Here is a 26,516-nt window from a genome sequence, read left to right as displayed (position 1 = left end):
GAATCTTCAGTCGACGTGCAGCTCTAGTCTCCAGCACTCCTTCTGCATATCCCGACCTCCTGCGTGGTTCTCCTGCAGAGTGGGATCCTCTTTTGTAGTGCTGCGTGGGCTCCTCCTTGCACCTTCTGTGTATTCGTCTTGGGGGACTCCTGTGGGTGCTGCCTCTGCTCCTGTGGACTCTCTGCATTCACAGTGACTCCCCCTCCTGGGTTGAGTCCTCCTGGGCCTTGCTGGTCCCCGGCATCACCTCTTTTCCTCGAACTGCGAATTTGCCTTTGCCAAGTCTTGTCAGTGGAATTCCTGCACCGACACCCGTCTACAATCTTCATTTAAGCGTGGGACATCTTCTGTATCCATCAAGAATTTGCTTCTGGGCTGCAGTGCTGACCTGTTCTTACTCCAGTGTTGGACACTTTCATAGATCCACATGCTTGAATACTTCCCCGTCGTCGAGTTGGGAGTCCCCAGTGGAATATAAAACCCGGCCTGAAGATGTATGCACACAATACATGAAATAGGCCTCAATACAATAACCCATCATAGTCTTTTTGTAAAATAGACCCAAATCAAACTTAAACCAATCAGATTGACTCATCCCTCTAGAACCTTCTCTGAGGAGCTGCCTTCCCTCAGATTTTCCACCGCACGTTGTGCTGAGGAGTCTCCTTTGAGCTCTGCTCAAAATTGTGTCAGAACACCTGTTTCTACAGTTTTGGGATATTTATATCTACTCTGGTGATTCAAACTGGCTGCCATCTCAGAGACACCAAGAAAGGCCTTTTCAGATCATGTGCCTAGTTTAAAAAATAAATTGTATGTGGAGGATCCACAGGAGGAGTGTATTTACAGCCTGTACCCCAGCCACAAGACTAAGGACTGTAAAATCTGCAGGAAGTTTTCTACTAAGACCCTGAAGGACAGGGAGGGTTGCCTTTTGTTGTGGCTGCAAAGAGGTAAGATTGGACACTCTGCCTCTGATGAGGACAGTGTCTCTTCTATTTCTGCCCCTAAAAACACCTCTTAAAAGAAAAAAAGAAAGTTCTGAGGGGCAAGAGCCACCTTGGAAAATGGCGCAAAAGACATCAAAGCATGGCTCTCCACAGAAGAAGAAACTGGGTACAGAATCCCTCAAAAAAGCAAAGAAAACTGCTTCAGAGCCGGCCACTCCTCCTAAAGTGCTTCACAGATTTAAGAAGCCTAGCTCAGGACTGTCGACAATGCCATTGTCGAGGCTGTTTCATCAGTGACGCCAGTGGTGGTAACCATCTCTACATCGACGGCAGCAGATGCAGGATCTTCGTCGACAACAGTATCATCCTCATCGACGGTGCCCCCCATCTCGCAGACGACACACCCGTCAGCGATGCCCTCGTCGACGATGCTCTGGTCGACTACACCTCTGTTGAAGATGATTCCGACAACGCCTCCATCGACAACGCTCTCGTCGATGGTCCAACCGTCGTCGGCGACAATGTTTCCAGCGGCAATGGTATTGTCGACGCCCCGTCGGCAACAAGTAGTTTCTTGTCTTCAACACCAGGATTGCTTCCATCGAAAAGACAGACATCTACGTTACTTTTGGGTCAACCTGCACAACATACTCCGCTTAAAAACCTCTCTAAAGCTCGTTTAACACCTTCTGTTACGTCACTGAGCAAAGTTTCAAGACTCTAGCCATCTAGGTTTTTAGATGGCGACGATGATGATGAGGGCTCAGATCAAGATACAATGTTTGGAGTAGCTAGAAGTCCTTCACAGCTACACATGAAATGCCGGAGTACTCGGACGACAATTCATATTATGGCCAACAGTACTATGACCCAGTACCACAGCAGCAGGGAACAGTATCTCTGCCCTCTGGTCAAGTGTCAGAACTCCAGGCTATGCTGGCAGACTACAGAGAATGTTTCTACCCTCAGCCGGGGGAAGATCCCACACCAGCAGTTTCTGCTCCAGCTACTCCGGCACCTCTGCCAGTTTTTCCTACGACGCCACAAGTTCCTCTTCAGGCTCTGCAGAGTCCTCAGGTCCAGGCCTCTTCTGATGAAGCGGCAGAGGAAGGAGAGGTTCTCTCTGACCAGAACGATTGGGATGAGTATGTGCTCCCGGCACCCCCTTCACCGGAGCCATTAGCAGTCAAATCTCTTCCTGGGTATATTGGCTTTTTACATAACCTCTTGGAGAAAGCTGCAATGAGGTTTGAGCTGCAGTTGCCATCTACGCAGCAGGACTGTTTTCTGTATGATTTTAAAGAGCCACTCAGAAAATCCGTTAGGGCTATCCCGATCATTGGGCATGTCTGGAGTCAGGGGCTGAAGATTATGAAAAACCCAGCAACAGTTCCAGGGGTGTTGCCAAAGTTGGACAAGAAGTATAAGGCAACAGAAGCGTGCCTAGTGGGTCACCCAAAACCAGACTCTGTGATTTCCCAGGCTGCCCAGAGACACTCCACGATCTCTTCAGCTCCTTTATTGGCCCCTCCTGATAAGGACGGAAAGCGCCTGGACAATATCAGGAAGAGGTTCTCTTCTATGTCTGCAATTGTGGTCAGTGCAGCAAATTCATTGTCACTACTGGACAGATACGACAGGTAGCTGTGGTCTGACATCTCCCACTCTGTAAAGGATCTTTCACATACCAACATGTTGGACGCTAAAAAGATCGTTATGGAAGGTCAAGGAACATCTGCAGAAGTAATTGACTGCACCTTGGACATTGCAGCCATGGGATTTAGGCTTCTGGCCGGTTCAGCCGTCTTAAGGTGCCAGGGATGGCTCAAAGCCACTAATTTTAGGCCTGATGTCCAAACAAAGATCCTGGATCTCCGGTACGATGGCCAAGACCTGTGCTGCAAGCATGTCAACGATGCCCTTTAGGCGATCAAGGCTGATACGGATACTACCAGGACATTGGGATCCCTACAGTACAAGCGTACTCCCTTTCGCGGAGCCAGGGGTAGAGGCCATTCCTCTTTTGTAGGTGGCTCCAGGCTTTTCGTTATCCAACCTACTCCTCTAAGTATCAGTCATTCAGACCCCGGAACCACAAATGACAGCCTCTGGCGACAGCATACAGCAGACCTCCTAGAGGGTAGATCGGGACGACAGTTCAAGGACGCCTCACGCAGGCAATGACAGCCTCCAGGCGCTGGCTACCCCTCCCTCCTTGTCTCGTCACTTACGTTGTTGGAGTCAGATCACAAGCGACAAGTGGGTTCTGGATATCATAACTCATTGCCATCTCCTAAAATTCACTTCCAGGCCTCCCTAAACTCCACCTTCCCGGGATCGTCAACAACATCAACATCTCCTCCTCCTAGAGATAGCGCGGGCATGTTGTCCAAAGGGGCGATAGAGGTGGTACCGTCTTCGCAGCGAGGAAGAGGTTTTTATTCTTGATTTTTCCTCATCAGAAAGAAGTCCTGTTTGTGGAGGCCCATCCTGGATCAACAGAAGCGATTTCATGGCTTTCCTAGATCTTCAGGATGTGTATTTCCACGTTCCCATTCACCCCAAGCACAGGAAATTTCTGAGATTCGAGGTAGCCGGCCAGCACTTTCAATTCAGAGTGCTACCCTTCGGACTCATATCCGCCCCCTGGATTTTCACAAAGGGCTTTACCCCCAGTGGCTGCATATCTGAGATGTCTCAAGCACCAGGTATTCCCGTATCTGGATGATTGGTTACTATAGGCTCTGAATATCTCTGCTCTACGTCACTCCCTCACGACCACATTACGTCTTTTCCAACAATTAGGTCTCACTCTCAACAGAGACAAGTCACAGCTTCAACCTACTAGAAGGATAGTGCTTTTGGGTGCTATATTGAACACGACTCTTGTGAAAGCCTTTCCTGAAGAAGTACATGAACTCAAGCTTTTGACCTTGTCAGACTCAGTTCGAAGAAAAAAGCCTCTTTCAGTTTGGAGGTTCAAATCGTTACTGGGGATGATGTCCTCCTGTATCAGCCTAGTTCCGCACGGTCGTCTTCGATGCGTCCTCTTCAGGAAGAGCTCGACAAACAGTGGAAGCAGACGCAAGGGTCCTTCGGCGACATCATTCACATAACACCAAGGATGGTCCACTCCCTCCAGTGGTGGTCAACGCCTGCAAACATTTCAGTAGGTCTGGAGTTTCTGAATCAAATTGCTCCGTTCACCATCACAACGGATGCTTCGATGGAGGGGTGGGGAGCATGTCTTCAGGATCTGCAAGTCAGTGGCAGATGGCCCACTTCTCATGCAACACTGCACATCATCCTCCTCAAACTCAGAGCTGTGTACCTTGCACTACAAGATTTTCTACAGAGAATCCGAGGTTCGTCGGTGCTGGTCCGGACGGACAATGCGGCCACCATGTACTACATAAACAAACAAGGCGGAACTCTGTCTCGCTTACTTTCAGCAGAAGCTCAGCTTATCTGGACCTGGTGAATTCAGTGCACATACGGGCGGAACATCTCTCGGGAGTCAGCAACAACACAACAGACTCACTAAGCAGGCTAAGCACATCTTCACACGAGTGGGAGCTGAACCAGACAACGCAGGATACAGTCTTCCGCAGGTGGGGGGTACCAAACATGGAACTCTCAGTTCTTTAACGTTTGTTCAGATAAGGTGAGCTGTTTGTTTCCCTCCATCCGCTTCTGATTTAATCACATTTTCTGGTTGTTATTAATGTACCTTTCTTGCATATTCATATATTTGTGTTTAAAGCGTTATTTTATTGCTCTGCATGTAACTGTCTAATGACACTGTTTTATAATGATTAAGATAGACAGTATTTCTTGGTACAGAAAATGTGTTACTTACTGCTTGCTACTCTGTTCAAGCATGTGAATCTATGAAAGTTCCAATACTGGAGTAAGAAATAAGTTACTTACCTGTAACGGTAGTTCCCCAGTATTGGACACTTTCATAGATTCACATGTATCTTTATTTTTGTACAACTGAGTTCTTTCTTTCATGTGTGTAAGTGCTGTGTGACTAAGGTGGCACTGCATGAGCTTTGCATGTCCCCTAGATAAGCCTTTGCTGCCCATCCACAGCTACCTCTAGAGAGCCTGGCTTCTAGACACTGCCTACACTTCACTAAGATGGGATACCTGGAACTGGTATAAGGTTTAAGTACCATAGATACCCACCACACACCAGGCCAGCTTCCTACAGTCAAGTACAAACTTTAGAAGGTTTTAGGCACATCCTCCCTCAGCATTAATTCCTGCAGAAAGATAATCACACGGACCACAGTATAATACAGTACTGCACTTTATTATTTGTCTTTAAAATGACATTTTTTTACTAATATAAACAGCATTAGGGGGGTGCTCAAAACGATAAACATGATGATAAAGTATATGTGAGTTGTAGGAAACTAAAGAAAGGGTGACCCGAACAACTTAAATAAGGATAACAGACAAATGGCTGCCAGGTGACTACTACGAGTTAATGTATGATTGTATAGTTCTTTAATAATAGTATAAATAATTAATTTGGCGACCTCTTCATCAGGATAGTAATTTAGATGATCTCACCATCATATTGAAACAAGGGGAATCTTGTCAGCAGTGGCTGGGAAAACTCTATACCATATAATTCTTGATCTTAAGGAAACAACCATGCAAATGGCTCCTCAGTTTGTACAGTCGAGAGAATCACTTGTCTATTCAAATGCACAATTAATTATCTAGTGGTCGAAACGTCAACAAATAAGAACTTTTGGACTGCCTGTATAAGGGTCTGTGCTTATCTCTTCTAAGTATTTAACACTGATAGGGTGTACATTCTCTTCTGAAGTTTGCACATAACATGCTTTAATTAGCCTGTAAGAACCTTTCTTCTCTAAACTCGCTGTTATGTTAGGTACTGAGGAATACAGGGTTGTCCATAATATTTAACTGCAGAAAAGAGTTGGGCTGCAGTGGCATATCATTGCTTGTGGGTGTGCTCTAAAGCATTAGGCGATGATGTTGATTAACAGTGGTGTAAATTCAGAGAGGCCTGTGCTTTCATTATCTGTGGGACCTGTTTGTGTGTCGAAATAAGGCACACAGACTTGTGCATCCAGCATATTTTTGTTGTCCATTGTCTGATCACTGAAGAGCTTTCACCCATAGCAGTGTAATTGTTGGGTTGCTAGACATTGCCTGTGGACTGAGGTCCTTCAACCCTCTAACTTTACTCCACAGGGCTGGATGGTAGCACTTCTGCTTCAGAAAGGGAACGATTGATCAACCTCTTTAATGACCCCGAAAATACGCAGGCCTGGCTCTTCCTGCTTTCCACCCGGTGAGTATCTATTCTTTCACTTTCTTTTTTAAAATTATTATTGATTATCAGTTTTCACAAAAACAACAAAACAATGCATTTCACATGACCGCATAGTGATTCTGTTGTCATCAAAGTGACAGGACCAGGTGGCGGAGGCACCCCCTTACTTTTCCTTTCCTGACCCACTGTGTCTGGTCTTTGTGCTTTCACATGTTTAATCACTTCTATTCCAGTATTTCAATATATTTGAACCCATACCTCTGTACACGTTTGTCTCATTCTATCCAAATGTTGGCGGGGTTGGGTCACACCAGAAGACCTGCATCCCAACTGTAAGCACATATGAAAACTCCATCAAGTGTTGAAGTCTGAATCTCACATATATCAACTGAAACTACTCTTCGTTGGAGACTGGTCTATTGGCTAATGTAGTTTTGGAGTACTGTGTTACAGGATTAGGACTTCGGCCCTGGTTGCAAAGGATAATGTGGGGTATTTACCACACTCGCTAAATACCAGATACCAGAAGTGAGGTATTTGCCAAGTATGCTAAATTCCTTACATTGCAAGTTTTCAGCTTGGAAATGAGGAATAACGTGCAGAATCAGCATTCAACAGCCAGAACTCTGCATGTTTCCACTTTTTGTCCTGGTCCTTTCCACCTATAAATTTCACCAAATTTGACCTGCTGAAATCTGTAACTAGAAACTGGCGAGGGTGTGATAATTACTTTACAACTCGGAATTACAGTGGTTTTGCAAACATCTGTTTGCACGGGCACTGGAATGTAGCCTTTGCGGTCAGAATCTTAGGAGGAGATCTGATAATTTTTTTTTTTTGCACTGGCACGTTGCATATTTGAGTTTTTTCAGTTGCGTCATGTGGAGCTCATCCCTAAAACTACCAACCTATTTATTGTGGAGTAGTAAACATTTGGTAAGCAGATTGTCACAACTAAAGTCCATGGACATAATGCAACGAAGGTAATTGCAGCTGCAAAGTCACTTATCTTGGATCCACGTTCCCCATGCTACAAGTAAAGAGAATTTGAAGCTATTTATTGAGGCTTTACTGACTCAGTCTCATGCTGCACATACTTGGGCATCTGAGCAAAAGCCCTATGCAGTTCCTGTGGCAACTCCCTGTTGGCCCAATTATGATCAGGAAAAACAGAGTTGGTCAGGTCTATGCTGCTTTACTCACAAAGTAATCAATGTGATCTTGCTCTCCACACCATACTTCCCATCCAAGCACTGGCCCAGCCGCACAAAAACAAAAACTGATCACCATGCAAAAGCATGGCTCCAACTTCAACTACATCAACTCATTAACCCGTCACACTCACATGATCATAACGGCCTGCAAGCAGATTTGGTATTTGTCTGCTCTCATTGTGTATAGACATGACAATCCACCATCTTTGATGACCTCTTCCTAAATAACTTCATCATAATCCAGCAACGCCACATACAAAAGCACCACCTTTCACACACTTCAGATTCCCTTTTACCCTCACGTTTGAACGTTTTGCAGCATGCCTGTCCGTCTCATCCAGTTATTCTCTCCTTTCATCATCTTCTCCAGTGGGTATAAAAAAGAAGTTTGTCTCCAACTTCATGCCATGTTATTTGTCTCTGTCACTCAGAAATAACTTTGTTAGTGATTTTAACTGCCTTTATTTACACCCGCATTGAACTAAGACTGAATCCCTACAATGTGTGGTAATAACCTGGATCTCATTGACTACCACTCTAGTTTGCCTACAGTCAACACTCCACCCCAACCCACGGTAAGACCAACTACCTTCCTATACCTTTTTGCAGTTTGCCACCTAGACTCTTTGAATACTGTTTGCAAATTTTGCCTGCGGTCCTTTTGAAGTATTCCCATACACACCCTTAAGAAGACAGTGGCTACTTAACTCCAACCCCGGCAAATACTGTGAACACTCTTTGATGATCATATCTCCAATCTCAGAGGTTTTCACTGACTTCATGCCCCTAACTGCACAGAGTTATGCAAACCAAAATTCAACACTGTGGTACACACAGGAACTTAGTTTCAGCCATGTATGTAAATTGAAAAAGCAGTAAAGGACCAGCTTTGTATCTCATACACATGAATACCTCTTTGGTCACAGTAGGACACCCACAAAAGCACCATCCACAAAGCAGACTCAAATTACTAGATCAAGACTGTCATTGGTATCAAGTGTAAAGTTGTTAATTGCTGTCAATTCCTGTATAAAACCACTCCTATCATGATGTTAATCCATCTTCCACTGGAAAGTTACCACCATCTGCCTTACAGTCATAAGCACTGAATTACCCAACTCCTGTGGGACCCAGCAGCACTTTTAACGAAACATATATAAAAAACATAAGCTTGCATTTTGCACAAAAAAAATGTCATTACAGAAGAAATGTTTTACAATGGCTGGGGATAGGCTGTTTGGTCAATATCTGAGTATTTACCTTAAAAAGCAACTATTTTTAAAAAAGAAACTAAGTTATTGGCAAAAACCTAGTGACCTGAAACATTAGTTTCCCAATTGTTTTTTTGAGGAAAAATTAGATAAAATAGGACAATGTAGTCCGTATAGCTGAAAACTGAAAAGTTTTTGGTTCCTGATAACACAGTCCTGGAGCAAGGAGCTTCAACTGTTTGAAGTTTTTTTCCTTTTGGAAACCTTTCCGAAACTAACACGATCTATTTCGCTTGGCGTCTTTAGGGACTGAAAGCACCTTTTTTTCTGTTTTCTAAAAGAAATGATGTTTTACTTGAACACATGCCATCTTTGTTTATGAAGTGTCCTAAAGGTGTGAGAATGCCCAGACAGACACACATGCTCTCTGTATTGCCTGCCTATCTAATTCTCCCTGCCCTGACTCCTTTGACTTCAATAATATGATTTCAGGGAGTACCTTGAAGAAAACTGTGAAGATAAATCTGTATTGCCTTCAGGAATAACAGTGCAGGTGTGAAGGAGACGTCAGGCAGATCTGAGGGACACTGAGAGAAACTTCCCTCTACCAACGCGCCTTTCTAAATTCCAAGTACTGTTTGTGGGGGAAATCCAGGCAGGGGTCCCATGACGGACCCAGTCGACGTTGAGGCCCATGAAAACAAATAAAGGGTCTGTCACAACTTGCTCACAAGCCTAGGCTGACTCAACCATGAGGAGAGGAAGGCCAATATCGAGAACAAGGCTGTTGACATTGAAGACGTTTTCAATGTCAAGGGATTCTTCACCAAGCATATAATTCCATCTTAATGGAAGTGTGTCACCAAGTTATAGAAGGGCTCCACTAACACTAGAATCTGATTACTCCACAACTTATTGGCTGCCCAGGGAAGTATATGAAGTGGTAATACTTTTCTCTGCCTCAGTTTGCATGTCAGAGCATATGGCCTCTGGAGTAGCACCGGCATCCCTAGTGCTTTCAATGTCACCTCAGCATACCCCTTCTAACGTGCCTATAGCTCATCCTCCTACAGCCCTACCCCCACCTACACTTCTTCCAACTTATGTGCCTCAGCCTCCTATGGATTCTCCAGTGACACAAATTCCGAGATCTTCAAGACCTAGATCCAGAAAAACAAGAAGGCACTTTAGAAGTCAGATTAAGCATCACCATTCAGTGAAATAGTAGTCAAATATCTACTTCACCGCATTACTCTCAACACAGCAGCAGGTCTCCCTGCTGTTCAAGAACAGCATGTCAGTCAGGATCAACAAGACACTCCAGATGTTCTCATTGCACCGCCTCTTCTTCATTCTATGTTCATCAATACTTTCCAACCCCTTCAGATTCCCCACTGATGAGGGCTTCACTTATTGATTACATTACCATCTTCAATGAGATCTAGTTGAGAGGTGTAAATAAGCTCAAGATCAATAGCCCAACCTAAATCTTCTCAGTCTCAAAAAGCTGCACCACCTTTCCTCTGCTCGTCCTTTGCTACCCTTGGGTTTTTTTATCTCTTAACCGGCAGTGGAGTTGTTTCTAGTTTCAGCTAAACCTGCTGTAACATCGCTGCAAAAGAGGTTCAAGCTACCAGAGTAGGATCTCCTCCTCTTGTGTGCAGACCCTTCACCAGATTCAGTTATAATGACTACATCAAGAAAACACCATCCCACATCCTCCTCCTCGATAGTGCCTCTTGAGAAATAGAATAAGAAAATGGACGCACTCTGTAGAAAGTTTTATGTAACATCAGCAACTCCCATGAAAATAGCGAGTGCCACTGCCTTCCTTTGGCATTATGATTGGTCTATCTGGGGGACTTTTCGGAGGTTTCAAGAAAAACTTCCTGTAGAAGTTAAGGCTTCAGGAGTGTGTTGGACTCCAGTCAAGTGAATAGTGCTGCTGCCGAATCCACTGACTTAACTGCCCATGGATACTGTTATGATCTGGCCTTTTGTCGAGCTTCATGGCCCTGCCTGAGCGATTTAGGGTCAAAGGCTCACAGTGATTTTAAACATTCCATTCTCTGCAAACACTTTGTTTTGGGCCCACGCGGACAATGGAATAGAGTATGTGAAAACTGAGTTAAAGTCACTGAAAGTATTCGACCCAAAGAAACGTAACTAATACATGAAGCATTCGTACAAAGTTTGCAAGTGGCATTATCCTCAGCAGAGGATTCAAAAGCGTCAGTGGTCGTAGCAATTCCATCAGCAACGACAGCATCAGAACTGTCTAACCTCAAATGACAGTGAAAGGAAAAGGCAGCCTCAAACATCAACTGCCACCAGAAAGCCTTCCATACACGACTCTCCCTTTCTCCCACTTATGTTGGCTGCTCCAGTCAGGAGAAGCATAAGCAATCAACCGGTAGAGAGGAGGTAAAAATTAAACACAGGCTCAATATTGTGAATAATGGCTATTTTCTGAGGTGTAAGTCACTTTCTCCATCAAATCTGCCAAAGACTACTTCTCTTTTACCATCTAGAGTTGCTACGTTTGGCAGTCAGCACACCTACCATCAAAGAAACAGTGGAACTGGACCCTCTTCACGAGAAAGGAAAGAGGGCTTACTTGTGCCACTGTGTGATTCCAAAGAAAGGATGAAAACAGGAACGCCGTCCATTCCTAGACGGCAATACAACAACAAAATACATAAAGAAAAAAATTGCATGCTGGCACTTCAACAATTATACCCCTAACTCTTTCAGTGAAATTGAATGATTATCATAGATCTTCAAGATGTGTACTTTCATTTCCGTATCGCTTGGACGCGTAACATTCTTGAGGTTTCTGGTGGGCATTTCACGTTATCAATACAAAGTTCTGCCTTTCAGGATCGAACAAGCACCACAGACCTTTTGCAAGGGCATAGCAGTGGTTGGAGAACACATCAGAAGTACGGGAATCTACGTATATCCATACCTAATCGACCTGTATATAAAAGTATCAATACCTCAATAAACCTCACATAATTACAAGGCACTATTTATGTTTCATCAACTGTGGCTCAGAGTGAGTCATGCCAAGTCTACTACAATTCCATTGCAATCCTCAGATTACCTTTCCCATATCAGTAAGAAGAATGTAAGCTTCATAGGAGAGACTTTATCTATCTGAAGTGTCAGAAGCTGTGAAGGATGAAACCCCCAGCATGCCAAACTTCTTCACTTCTTGGCTTCAGACAGTGTTCTCGATCAAAGGACTGGCCTGCAGATAAGGACAGTTAGCAGTGTCTGGAAGACCAACGGTACCAGCTCTCTAGCAGTTTGAAGAACAAACTGTCTGTTTCGCAGGATGCAGTCAACTCCCTTCTTTAGGGGTGTAGATCATTCAAATTCTCAACGATGTCCCTTTTTAACTAGAGACTCCGGCCATGGTGACAGATGTTCTGCTGATACCTACGTGGATGGTCTTCAGTTTCAGACTGGGGTGGGTAAAAGTAAAGAACCATCATATAAAGCTTCGGGAACTGCGAGTGAATCTTCCAGTCCTTAGGTCGTTTCTGCTGAGCTTCACAACAGCAATACCACTACAGTTTTTTTTAAAATCTCAACAAGCAAGTAGGGCTTGGGATCCTGAATTCTGTCTCTAGCCTCTGGAAAATTTGGAGATAGCTGATTGAAAGGTACCTCATCGTCACAGCAGGCCACCTACCTGAAATACAATATGCAGAAGAAAATTTAGCAGAATAATTCAAGACAATCACAAATGGGGGAATAAATGACAAAGGCCTGCACAAAATCTTCTGCAAGTAAGATTTTCCAGAAGTCTGCTTATTCGTAAACATCAACAACCGTAATGCATCCAAATATTACTAACTGAGGGCCCCTGGGGATGCTCTTTTGATCAGTTAGTAAAAGTCATTTGTTTTCACATTTCCTCCAATTTCACTGATTCCATCAGGGCTCATCAAGCCAGTGATGGACCAAGGGAGGATAATCCTCATTGCTTCTGAGTGGCCATGGCAGTGGCGGCGCACAGACCCTTTACACCTCTTGGAAAGCCCACACAAGAGACTGCCATGCAGGCTAGACCAGACCTCCTCTTCAAGGTCAGGGGCACAGATCCTGGGTCATAATCTCCTTACATTTTTTAGCTTTGCCAGCTGGCTCCTTAACTCTTGAAATAGCCTTTTAAATCAGCCAGTAGGTTGTTTTAACATTTTGGCAGAAACCAGACAGACCTCCACTAGAATGTTTAATTCATTTTAAGGGAAGAGATTTCTTTGAAGGGATTCCAAAGATAGGCCCTACAATAAGGAGAGCTTCCCATCTGCGGTAGTTGAATGTAGATTTGTTTAAACTATTGTGTCCCCTTTTTGAACCTATTCAGAGGTATTTCTGCATTGTACGCCTTGGAAGGCAGCTGTTCTACTGGCAATAGCTTTCACCCATAGGATTAGTGCTATCCAGGGCCTATGCTGTAAGGAAAGTTACTCTGTTTTCCATAAAGACATTGTAGTAATGAGGACTCACCGTAGTTTCCGTCCAAAAGTTCAGTCTGCTCTTTCATGTAACTCAAGCAGTGAAAGAGCTTTACATTCCCTTGATGTCATAAGTGTTCTAAAATTAATTTTAATTAGACCTAACGGTAGGCATTGTAGAAACTCACCATCCCTTTAATTATGGTCCTTTACGAATTGGATTTGCCATTTCAAAGCAATCCATTTGTGAGGGGGTTATATCCTGTAGTTTGCTAATTTAATTCTGACACGTCTTTATTTGGTAGACCCCAATTCGTCATGAAGTATAGCTGTTCCTCCAACACTATGGAGAAACATTTCCATCACTGATATAGCAGCCACTGCATGGTCTGTTAGTACTTTCACTAAGAATTAGTATCTAGACACAGATTCCAGAACAGATGCCCAAGTGGGACAGGCGTCTCTGCAGAATATATTTTGAAAGTACGCTGTTGTCATCTTCCCTTTACCTTTGTTCTCCCCATTTAAAAGGGATCGGCATGCTGTTGTATTCAGTGTTAATGACTAATAATGAACATTCCCTGGAGAAGGAATAGTTACCTGTAATCCTAGTTCTCCCCATGACAATCTTATTATAGTCATAAGCATACGCCTCTCTGCCAGAGAAGAGGCAAAGGTTATTGCCCTTGGTTCTAACATGATCCTTCACTGTGAAAAAGAACTGGCTCAGTTGCCACCTGCAGCGAATGTTGGGATACTGTTTGTATGCTGTGGCTAAAGGAGCTCTACAGTTTGCACATCTTTTCAGGCTTAATCCTATTAAACCACATTATCCATATGTGTTCCTCATCCTTCTTTTAAAATAGATTGGTGAAAGTATTTTTTCAGATCATTAGTTTTGTTTTCTAGTGATTTTGTTTCTATTTTCAAGGTAGTTGACTGTTAAAGTCAATACCTGGAAATTTGCCAGTATAGCATGTCACACTCCCCCCCACCCCCCCGAAAAAAAAGGACATGGTCTTCCTCTACTGAAAGTAATCTCACTTATAGATCAACTGCTACCCACTCAGCAATACCTTTCCCTTTTTCACCAAGTTGGTGAAAAGAACAGCAGCCCTTCCAACTCATGACCTCTCAAACTCCAGTCTGCTTCACTCATTGCAGTCACGTTTCTCTTGGCTGCATGACCGTCACAATCTAGGTCGTTGTCATAGCCCTGAATATAATTGACAGAGATGACCCTCACCCTCGTGGTCCCCGTTGATATCTCAACTGCTGTTGATCCAGTTGATTATTAAACTCTGTTCAATCCCCTTTCTATGCTTTATGGCATCACAGAAACAGTGCTGAACTGATTCTGTCCTCCTCCGTAGCACGGAGAAGAAAGTTTGCCCTGATAAACTTTCTCCAAAATGATCAGCACTAGCATTCTGCCATATAAGGAGTCCCTCAAACTTTTATCCCTGCTCCAAAGATTTTCACTCATTAGATCGGGCCTCTTGGAGACTTGCCAGTCAGGCAATCACTATTTATTTATTAGTATGCTATTGATACTCGGTTGTCTCATCAGCATTTGACATGCACTATCCAAAATGTTTCTTCGACCTCACTGTGTCCTGAACGATGTCTGTTAGCCTCAAAATGTATTTATCCAAAACAGAGTTAATTCTTACAGATTATGGCACGTGGCAGCCGCACATCAGAGTGTGACTTTATAATATGCAGTTGGTTACTGCCACTCTACTATTGTCAAATGCATTGGATTACACATTGATTCCTTCCTATTTCTTTTACTTGCGCCCTGCGGGATTGTCATTGGCGCCCCGTCCTGGCTCAGATCACTTTGCATTTTGTACAAGTTCAGACTTCCCAGCAAAATTGGCTACTTAGCTGAAAACCCGTAACTCAAGATGCAACTGCACTAGGGTCAGTCCAGTACCGAGGAAACTGGAGATTACCTAGCCTAATGAAGCAATGAGAAGACGAGTCTTGCGCTGCAATTTCTTCATTGAGAATAAATTGTCTGTTCATGTCAGACTGTTCACTACACCACCTGACTTAAAACAGATCTGAAAATCTCCTATCCTTCCAATACATCTTGCTAATCCTGCCTCATTTCCCCCCTGAACATCACTAGTTAAGGTCTTCCTCTCCCTGCCATTGTCCATCTCAGCCTTCTGTTCTGTTTGTATTCATCTTCTGCCCATACCTATCTTTCTTCACACTCCTTTGTAAAAGTTCATCCATGATTCTGTAACGTGCATACACCAGTACGTATGCTTCTACCCACTTGGCAATAGGTGATGGCTATATTAACAACCACAGTAAAATAAAGAAATAATTTAAAAAAGAGAAATGTCCCAAGACAAAAAATAAAGAAAGAAGTGCATGACATATATGCTTCTGAAATCGGGCATTGAGTTATGTGAAATCACTTTGTCTCCTTTCTCCATCTCTGTATACTGCTTCCATAGTCTGTTAAGTTATCTCTTCCTGTTTTTCTATTAAAGAGCGGGCTGCCTTGGAGTGAACCTTATTGGTGCAAATCGGGTAGTGGTATTTGATGCTTCTTGGAATCCATGTCACGATGCGCAAGCCGTCTGCCGTGTTTACCGATATGGACAGAAGAAGCCTTGCCACATCTACCGCCTTGTGTCTGATTACACTCTAGAAAAGAAGATCTATGACCGGCAGATCACCAAGCAGGGCATGTCAGGTATGTGTTTTGTTTGTTTGCTGGGTAGACGTGTGCTTTTGTGCTCTGCTTGAATAAACAAGAGTAAGGATCGGGCTACTGTGCATTTAAAGATGCTGGATTCTTACAGGCTCTAAAGGAGCTGTGGCACGTTAATAGGCCATTGTTTATAAAATATTATTGCACTTGAGTTGTTTAATAGAAATTTAAAAAATCAATCCGACTCTTCTCTTGTGATCATGTACTTCCCATTCAACTATGTCTTACCCAGCTCTCTCAAAGGGCATTTTGCTTACTCCACTATCCTACTTGTCACGGCACCAACAAAATTAAAATCCAGTATGTGCTTCACCCATCATCAAATGAAGTATGTTGTCAAACAGCACTTCATGACAAAACTTCGAACAACAACAAGAATGTACATTGAACTATGAAGGCAAGGGCAATCTTAATTCACCAGAAAATCACCAGTCTGCCAAATCCAGTCATCCGATATTTGAGAACAAAATACCAAAAAAGCATTCTCATCAGTTCAAGTTCTATCAAAATATAGACATTACATATATGACCTTATACAGGACATGCATCAAGATTGATTCTTCTGAACTGAAACCTACCTATCTGATGAGCAGCCTCCACTGGCAATAGAGCAAAACCACCAGGTATAAGATCATTCTGAAAAAACGCCCATACAAAAGTGCAGGAGGAGTCATATGCTAGGTGTCCGTAAATACCTTGCACCTACATTATACTATTCACAGGAATGCAAATGTCTCCTACATACATTACCCTTCGCCAGTGACTTAATCTCCTTCGTACTAATGTACCACTCACACCTCTTTAGAATACTTTTTTTTTAAATTCTGATACCATTTTCATCAGGCTATAACATCTAAATCTGATTGTTTTGGGCTACTTCAATATATAGCTCATGCTAAAAACAAAATTGACCAACCTTCAGTAAAAGGTTTCAGGCTTTTAAACAGATGCAGCTCATTATCTACCCAACACACTCTGCAAGGCACAACCTTGATGGAATCCTCAGCACCACTGGCAAAATAACCACTTTCTAACCTCCATTAAAACATCCTCCAAGAAAGCTGGAGTGGGGCTGGAAGAAATTGGAAATGGGCATTCTGGGCAATTATAATAGCTACCTTGAAAGCTACTTTTTAAAGTTTATGCTGCATGACATCAGTGATTTCAAAAGTCAGCAAATTATAGGATCAGGCAATGAAAACAGATTCTACTCGTAACTTTTGCAGAATGGTTCTCCAAGAGGCTTGCGATCTTTGAAGCTGCCAATAGGTAATCCAAATAAAGATGGAAAATAAACCTTTACCATTACAGTAGAAACTGACACATCGGTCAGCTGTACAACTATGATGCAGTCCTTAGGAAAACAATACTACTCTTTGCATAGTTCCCTGCCAAGGAGGTTTTTCAGAAGTACTTAAAAGACTGACCCATTACCCAAGCAATGTTCAATGAAATCCTACCACTTAAACTTGTTGCCGAAGCTGCACGAATTATAATCAGGGCCTAGCTTACCACGGTTAAAATGCTCTTTTACCAAAATACTGCTAAAGAAACCAGAGTTGGATGAAAATAACCCTGCCAACTTCCTGGTATATTGTAAATAATGCATGGAAAAATTACCTGGACTGGATAGATGCTAAAAACGTTGAGAGTGCTGGCAATTGATACTCACCACTAATATCCAGCTATTGACAAGAACACTGAATATTTCTTTCATACTCGCTATCATGTTATTCAGGTACTTGCATGCAAACTTGGTGTCTTCACTTCAACCTCTCAAAGGTTACAAGGAATATAAAGTCTTTAAGAGGAAATGTCCCATTTATCCTGACCCTCATGAAACTCTCCCATGCCCCCAGTAAAAAAAAAACTTGGAACACCTCTATCAGTGTTAGTGATGGGCTCATGAAGCCATAAAAGGCATCACATCCACCAACTATGCCATCGTATCATATTGGTAAAAACCATAAAGCCACCTTTCACCTATTTGAAACAGCCTGGTCTGAAAGGTGTGATGTGATCACTCCTCTCTCACTCAAAGGGTGTTCCTAGACTTACTAAAAACTAGTCAAGCAGCACCCATTTCATAAAAGGCAAACACCCAAAATATGTTTTCCAATTTCAAACATGTTTTCTGGCAGATTATTAATCAGGTTTTGTAGTGGCTACATCAACACTAAAGCTACTCACCAACATAGACCAGATCTTGAATGCCTCCTTGTCTAAAAAGTAAATCTAGTGGATTGCGTGAGAAAGTACAAATGGTTTTGCAAGGAACCCCTCAAGAATATATTTTAAAACTTCAGTGGTGTGGATATTCCTTAATATTGCCAAGTAGAAACTGCATACCCTTTTTCTCACAATTCAGTGTACTCTTCGGCTGTTTTGCATGGGTTCAAAAACACTTGCTTCATGTCATTCTCTTGGTTTATGTCATCTCCTGTGTTTCTCCTGGACTTGGCAATCTACAAGTCAACTAAAGGTGCTCCATAGTCATTTGCAAAACACCGACTCTGTTTGCAGTTAAGTAACACAGATTTGAACTCAAAACGTGAGTGTGAGTGGCTAGCTCTCCCTCATACCAGACTATGACATGACATGCAATAATGGCAATATTATTATCATTGCACCCGGATAATGAGGCTGTCTGCATTCTCTACCTGTTAATGGTCTGTCCAGTTCCATCACAGATATTCCTCCTCTTTTGTTTTGTGTGTGTTTGATGTGTCTGATGTATGTTTATGCATGGTATTTCTGTAAATATGTGAATGGTGGTTTTCATTTGGACACCAGTTTGACACAACACTGGGTCTCTGTAGGAAGCTGGCTCTGTATATATTATATCAAAATGGGATATAGTGTGCACAGAGTCCAGGGGTTCCCCAGAGGCTTAACAGAGGCTAACGTAAATATTATGAACGCTCTATTTTGTGGTAGTGTGGTCGAACAGTTGGGTTTATCAGAGGGTAGTGCAAAGCATTTGTTGTACACACACAGACAATAGAGGAAGCACACACTCAATGACTTAACTCCAGACCAGTGTTTTTTATATATCAAAAATATATGTTCGATGGCATCTGTCGCTGTAGATACGCATGTTTTGCATAGCTCGCCATCTGGTGTTGGGCCGGAGTGTTACAAGTTGTTTTTCTTCGAAGAAGTCTTTCGAGTCACGGGACCGAGTGACTCCTCCTTTTGTCTCCATTGCGCATGGGCGTCGACTCCATCTTCGATTGTTTTTTTTTCCGCCATCGGGTTCGGACGTGTTCCTGTCGCTCCGAGTTTCGGAACGGAAATATAGCTAATTTCGGAAGATTTTCGTCGGTATTGTTGCGTTCGGGGTCGGCGTAGTTAGATTCAACACCGCGTCTAAGATCGAAGACCTCCGGTGCCCTTCGGGGTAATTTTTTCGATCCCCCGTCGGGGCCTGGTCGGCCCGACCGCGTGCAGAAGAACGCCGATGGAACGGACCCCGTTCCGTTTCTGTCCCAAATGCCACAATAAATACCCCTATACAGACCAACACTTGGTCTGCAACCTGTGCCTGTCACCTGAGCACAGCGAAGACACCTGCGAGGCCTGTCGTGCGTTCCGGTCCCGAAAAACTCTCCGAGACCGTCGAGCCAGAAGACTTCAGATGGCGTCCGCGCCGACAGCCCACCGGGAGTTCGAGGAACAAGAAGAGGAGGGATCCTTTTCGATCCAAGAATCGGACTCCGAAGGATTCGACGATACACAAACCGTGAGTAGGACGTCGAAAACCACTCAAAAGAAGATTTACAAGGCCCAGGGGACGCCACTGCCATAAGGCCATGGCTCGACCCATAAATTCGGTGACCGACCGTCGGCACCGAAAAAGGCCCAAACAGTGCTGAGATCGTCCGACTCCGGTCGAGACACCGGCACGCAGCCTTCTCGGGACCGAGAAAGTGCTGGAGACAAGCATCGACACCGAGATACCGGTGTAGACACGGCTCGACGCCGAGACAGCGGCACCGAAGAAGATCGACGCCAAGAGGTTTCGGCCCCGAAAAAGAAAAGCCACCTCGGAGCCGAAAAAAGATGCAGACAGGGTTTCGGTGCCAAAACAAACTGCAACCGACCCAGTTTCAGGCTCTTATACAGAAGAGCACTCGCTAACCTCCCAAATGCAAAAGCATAGGTTTGAGGAAGAACTACACTCAACGGATGTAGACCATACGCAAAAGCGTATTTTCATACAGCAGGGGACAGGAAAAATAAGCACCCTTCCCCCTATTAGAAGAAAGAGAAGATTGGAGTTCCAAACTGAACAAACACCACAAACAAAAGTGGTGAAAAAAGTTACCCCACCACCCTCTCCTCCACCTGTGATTAACGTCTCACCAGCACAAACTCCATCACATTCCCCAGCTCACACCACCATGAGCCAGGGTGACCAAGATCAAGACGCATGGGACTTCTACGACGCCCCAGTGTCAGATAACAGTCCGGAGGCATACCCTACGAAGCCATCTCCACCAGAGGACAGCACTGCGTATTCTCAAGTGGTGGCTAGAGCAGCACAATTTCACAATGTAAGCCTCCACTCAGAACAGGTCGAGGATGACTTTTTATTCAACACACTCTCCTCCACCCACATCTCCTACCAAAGCCTGCCTATGCTCCCTGGTATGCTCCGGCACGCAAAAGAAATCTTTAAGGAGCCGGTCAAAAGTAGGGCAATCACACCAAGAGTGGAAAAGAAGTATAAGGCGCCTCCTACAGACCCGGCTTTCATCACTACACAGCTGCCACCAGACTCTGTCGTTGTAGGAGCAGCTAGGAAAAGGGCCAACTCCCACACATCTGGAGATGCACCACCCCCAGATAAAGAAAGCCGCAAGTTTGATGCAGCTGGTAAAAGAGTCGCAGCACAAGCTGCAAACCAGTGGCGCATCGCTAACTCCCAGGCACTACTTGCGCGCTATGACAGAGCCCATTGGGATGAGATGCAACATCTCATTGACCATCTGCCCAAGGACCTACAAAATAGGGCAAAACAAGTGGTTGAGGAGGGACAGACCATTTCCAACAACCAAATCCGCTCCTCCATGGACGCTGCAGATACAGCTGCACGGACAATTAATACATCTGTAACTATCAGAAGGCATGCATGGCTCCGAACGTCTGGATTTAAACCAGAGATTCAGCAAGCAGTTCTCAATATGCCTTTTAACGAAAAAGAACTGTTCGGTCCAGAAGTGGACACAGCGATTGAGAAACTCAAAAAAGACACGGACACTGCTAAAGCCATGGGCGCACTCTACTCCCCGCAGAGCAGAGGGAATTACAGCACATTCCGTAAAACACCCTTTAGAGGGGGGTTTCGGGGTCAGAGCACACAAGCCAGCACCTCACAGGCAACACCGTCCAGTTACCAGGGACAGTACAGAGGAGGTTTTCGGGGACAATATAGAGGAGGGCAATTCCCTAGGAATAGAGGAAAATTTCAAAGCCCCAAAACCCCTACTACTAAGCAGTGACTCACATGTCACTCACCCCCTCCACACAACACCAGTGGGGGGAAGAATAAGTCATTATTACAAAGCATGGGAGGAAATCACTACAGACACTTGGGTTCTAGCAATTATCCAACATGGTTATTGCATAGAATTTCTACAATTCCCTCCAAACATACCACCAAAAGCACCAAATTTGACAAATCATCATTTCAATCTCCTGGAGATAGAAGTGCAGGCACTATTGCAAAAGAATGCAATCGAATTAGTGCCAAACACACAAATAAACACAGGAGTTTACTCACTGTACTTTCTGATACCAAAGAAGGACAAAACGCTGAGACCAATCCTAGACCTCAGAATAGTGAACACATTCATCAAATCAGACCACTTTCACATGGTCACACTACAAGAAGTATTACCATTGCTAAAACTACACGACTACATGTCAACTTTAGACCTCAAGGACGCGTATTTCCATATACCAATACACCCATCGCACAGGAAATACCTAAGGTTTGTATTCAAAGGAATACATTACCAATTCAAGGTACTGCCTTTCGGATTAACAACCGCACCAAGAGTCTTTACCAAATGTCTAGCGGTAGTCGCTGCACACATCAGAAGGCAGCAAATACATGTGTTCCCATATCTAGACGACTGGCTAATCAAGGCCCATTCGTTAATAGAGTGCTCAAATCACACAAATCAGATCATACAAACTGTAAGGAAATGCCTCCTTGGCATGGTTGCCCCCTGACTTTTTGCCTTTGCTGATGCTATGTTTACAATTGAAAGTGTGCTGAGGCCTGCTAACCAGGCCCCAGCACCAGTGTTCTTTCCCTAACCTGTACTTTTGTATCCACAATTGGCAGACCCTGGCATCCAGATAAGTCCCTTGTAACTGGTACTTCTAGTACCAAGGGCCCTGATGCCAAGGAAGGTCTCTAAGGGCTGCAGCATGTCTTATGCCACCCTGGAGACCTCTCACTCAGCACAGACACACTGCTTGCCAGCTTGTGTGTGCTAGTGAGGACAAAACGAGTAAGTCGACATGGCACTCCCCTCAGGGTGCCATGCCAGCCTCTCACTGCCTATGCAGTATAGGTAAGCCACCCCTCTAGCAGGCCTTACAGCCCTAAGGCAGGGTGCCCTATACCATAGGTGAGGGTACCAGTGCATGAGCATGGTACCCCTACAGTGTCTAAACAAAACCTTAGACATTGTAAGTGCAGGGTAGCCATAAGAGTATATGGTCTGGGAGTCTGTCAAACACGAACTCCACAGCACCATAATGGCTACACTGAAAACTGGGAAGTTTGGTATCAAACTTCTCAGCACAATAAATGCACACTGATGCCAGTGTACATTTTATTGTAAAATACACCACAGAGGGCACCTTAGAGGTGCCCCCTGAAACTTAACCGACTGTCTGTGTAGGCTGACTAGTTCTAGCAGCCTGCCACAAACCGAGACATGTTGCTGGCCCCATGGGGAGAGTGCCTTTGTCACTCTGAGGCCAGTAACAAAGCCTGCACTGGGTGGAGATGCTAACACCTCCCCCAGGCAGGAATTGTCACACCTGGCGGTGAGCCTCAAAGGCTCACCTCCTTTGTGCCAACCCAGCAGGACACTCCAGCTAGTGGAGTTGCCCGCCCCCTCCGGCCAGGCCCCACTTTTGGCGGCAAGGCCGGAGAAGATAATGAGAAAAACAAGGAGGAGTCACTGGCCAGTCAGGACAGCCCCTAAGGTGTCCTGAGCTGAGGTGACTCTAACTTTTAGAAATCCTCCATCTTGCAGATGGAGGATTCCCCCAATAGGGTTAGGATTGTGACCCCCTCCCCTTGGGAGGAGGCACAAAGAGGGTGTACCCACCCTCAGGGCTAGTAGCCATTGGCTACTAACCCCCCAGACCTAAACACGCCCTTAAATTTAGTATTTAAGGGCTACCCTGAACCCTAGAAAATTAGATTCCTGCAACTACAAGAAGAAGGACTGCCCAGCTGAAAACCCCTGCAGCGGAAGACCAGAAGACGACAACTGCCTTGGCTCCAGAAACTCACCGGCCTGTCTCCTGCCTTCCAAAGATCCTGCTCCAGCGACGCCTTCCAAAGGGACCAGCGACCTCGACATCCTCTGAGGACTGCCCCTGCTTCGAAAAGACAAGAAACTCCCGAGGACAGCGGACCTGCTCCAAGAAAAGCTGCAACTTTATTTCCAGCAACTTTAAAGAACCCTGCAAGCTCCCCGCAAGAAGCGTGAGACTTGCAACACTGCACCCGGCGACCCCGACTCGCCTGGTGGCGATCCAACACCTCAGGAGGGACCCCAGGACTACTCTGATACTGTGAGTACCAAAACCTGTCCCCCCTGAGCCCCCACAGCGCCGCCTGCAGAGGGAATCCCGAGGCTTCCCCTGACCGCGACTCTTTGAACCTAAAGTCCCGACGCCTGGGAGAGACCCTGCACCCGCAGCCCCCAGGACCTGAAGGACCGGACTTTCACTGGAGAAGTGACCCCCAGGAGTCCCTCTCCCTTGCCCAAGTGGAGGTTTCCCCGAGGAATCCCCCCCCTTGCCTGCCTGCAGCGCTGAAGAGATCCCGAGATCTCTCATAGACTAACATTGCGAACCCGACGCTGGTTTCTACACTGCACCCGGCCGCCCCCGCGCCGCTGAGGGTGAAATTTCTGTGTGGACTTGTGTCCCCCCCGGTGCCCTACAAAACCCCCCTGGTCTGCCCTCCGAAGACGCGGGTACTTACCTGCAAGCAGACCGGAACCGGGGCACCCCCTTCTCTCCATTCTAGCCTATGTGTTTTGGGCACCACTTTGAACTCTGCATCTGACCGGCCCTGAGCTGCTGGTGTGGTGACTTTGGGGTTGCTCTGAACCCCCAACGGTGGGCTACCTTGGACCAAGAACTAAGCCCTGTAAGTGTCTTACTTACCTGGTTAACCTAACAAATACTTACCTCCCCTAGGAACTGTGAAAATTGCACTGTGTCCACTTTTAAAACAGCTATTTGTGAATAACTTGAAAAGTATACATGCAATTTTGATGATTTGAAGTTCCTAAAGTACTTACCTGCAATACCTTTCGAACGAGATATTACATGTAGAATTTGAACCTGTGGTTCTTAAAATAAACTAAGAAAAGATATTTTTCTATACAAAAACCTATTGGCTGGATTTGTCTCTGAGTGTGTGTACCTCATTTATTGTCTATGTGTATGTACAACAAATGCTTAACACTACTCCTTGGATAAGCCTACTGCTCGACCACACTACCACAAAATAGAGCATTAGTATTATCTCTTTTTGCCACTATCTTACCTCTAAGGGGAACCCTTGGACTCTGTGTATACTATTCCTTACTTTGAAATAGTGCATACAGAGCCAACTTCCTACATTGGTGGATCAGCGGTGGGGTACAAGACTTTGCATTTGCTGGACTACTCAGCCAATACCTGATCACACGACAAATTCCAAAATTGTCATTAGAAATTCATTTTTGCAATTTGAAATTTTTCTAAATTCTTAAAAGTCCTGCTAGGGCCTTGTGTGTTAAGTCCCTGTTTAGCATTGTCTTTTAGAGTTTAAAAGTTTGTTAAAAGTTTGAAATTAGATTCTAGAAACAGTTTTAGATTCTTTAAAAAGTATTCCAACTCTTAGCAGAATAATGTCTGATACAGAGATGCAGGTGGTGGAACTCGACACCACACCTTACCTCCATCTTAAGATGAGGGAGCTAAGGTCTCTCTGTAATATCAAAAAAATAACCATTGGCTCCAGACCTACCAAAATTCAGCTCCAGGAGCTGTTGGCAGAGTTTGAAAAAGCCAACCCCTCTGATGATGACCTCACAGAGGAAGAAATTAGTGACTTGGAGGCCAATGTCCCTCCTCCAGTCCTAAATAGGGAGAACAGGACCCCTCAAGTCCTGTCTCCAACTGTGTTAGTCAGAAATAGTGAGTCCCTCACAGGAGGGTCCCACATTTCTGAAATCACTGAGGATGCTCTCAGTGAAGATGACCTCCTGTTAGCCAGGATGGCCAAAAGATTGGCTTTAGAGAGACAGCTCCTAGCCATAGAAAGGGAAAGACAAGAGATGGGCCTAGGACCCATCAATGGTGGCAGCAATATAAATAGGGTCAGAGATTCTCCTGACATGTTAAAAATCCCCAAAGGGATTGTGACAAAATATGAAGATGGTGATGACATCACCAAATGGTTCACAGCTTTTGAGAGGGCTTGTGTAACCAGAAAAGTGAACAGATCTCACTGGGGTGCTCTCCTTTGGGAAATGTTCACTGGAAAGTGTAGGGATAGACTCCTTACACTCTCTGGAAAAGATGCAGAATCTTATGACCTCATGAAGGGTACCCTGATTGAGGGCTTTGGATTCTCCACTGAGGAGTACAGGATTAGGTTCAGGGGGGCTCAAAAATCCTCGAGCCAGACCTGGGTTGACTTTGTTGACTACTCAGTGAAAACACTAGATGGTTGGATTCAAGGCAGTGGTGTAAGTAATTATGATGGGCTGTACAATTTATTTGTGAAAGAACACCTGTTAAGTAATTGTTTCAATGATAAACTGCATCAGCATCTGGTAGACCTAGGACCAATTTCTCCCCAAGAATTGGGAAAGAAGGCGGACCATTGGGTCAAGACAAGGGTGTCCAAGACTTCAACAGGGGGTGACCAAAAGAAAGGGGTCACAAAGACTCCCCAGGGGAAGGGTGATGAGACAACCAAAACTAAAAATAGTAAAGAGTCTTCTACAGGCCCCCAAAAACCTGCACAGGAGGGTGGGCCCAGAGCCTCTTCACAAAACAATGGGTACAAGGGTAAAAACTTTGATCCCAAAAAGGCCTGGTGTCATAGCTGTAAACAGCATGGACACCAAACTGGAGACAAGGCCTGTCCCAAGAAAGGTTCCACTCCAAACTCCCATCCAGGTAACACTGGTATGGCTAGTCTCCAAGTGGGATCAACAGTGTGCCCAGAGCAAATCAGGGTCCACACTGAAGCTATTCTAGTTTCTGAGGGTGGGGTGGATTTAGCCACACTAGCTGTCTGGCCGCCTAACATGCAAAAATACAGACAGCAACTCTTAATTAATGGGACTAGAATAGAGGGCCT

The 26,516-nt window shown here is 44.7% G+C and overlaps 1 protein-coding gene across 1 annotated transcript in view; it reads left to right on the top strand.

The window, feature by feature from the left end:
* RAD54L2 (RAD54 like 2) overlaps positions 1 to 26,516 on the top strand; it is a 784,453-nt gene that overhangs the window by 568,398 nt on the left and 189,539 nt on the right. The window contains exons 15-16 of the mRNA XM_069206800.1: positions 6,186 to 6,285; positions 15,672 to 15,877. Coding sequence (XP_069062901.1) covers positions 6,186 to 6,285; positions 15,672 to 15,877 — 306 coding nt within the window. The remainder of the gene's footprint in view (positions 1 to 6,185; positions 6,286 to 15,671; positions 15,878 to 26,516) is intronic.

The sequence above is a fragment of the Pleurodeles waltl genome, chromosome 9 (genome assembly GCF_031143425.1).
Source record: "Pleurodeles waltl isolate 20211129_DDA chromosome 9, aPleWal1.hap1.20221129, whole genome shotgun sequence".
NCBI classification, from domain to species: domain Eukaryota; kingdom Metazoa; phylum Chordata; class Amphibia; order Caudata; family Salamandridae; genus Pleurodeles; species Pleurodeles waltl.
The sequence above is the reverse complement of the archived record's forward strand: the minus strand, read 5'-3'. Positions and strand labels throughout refer to the sequence as shown.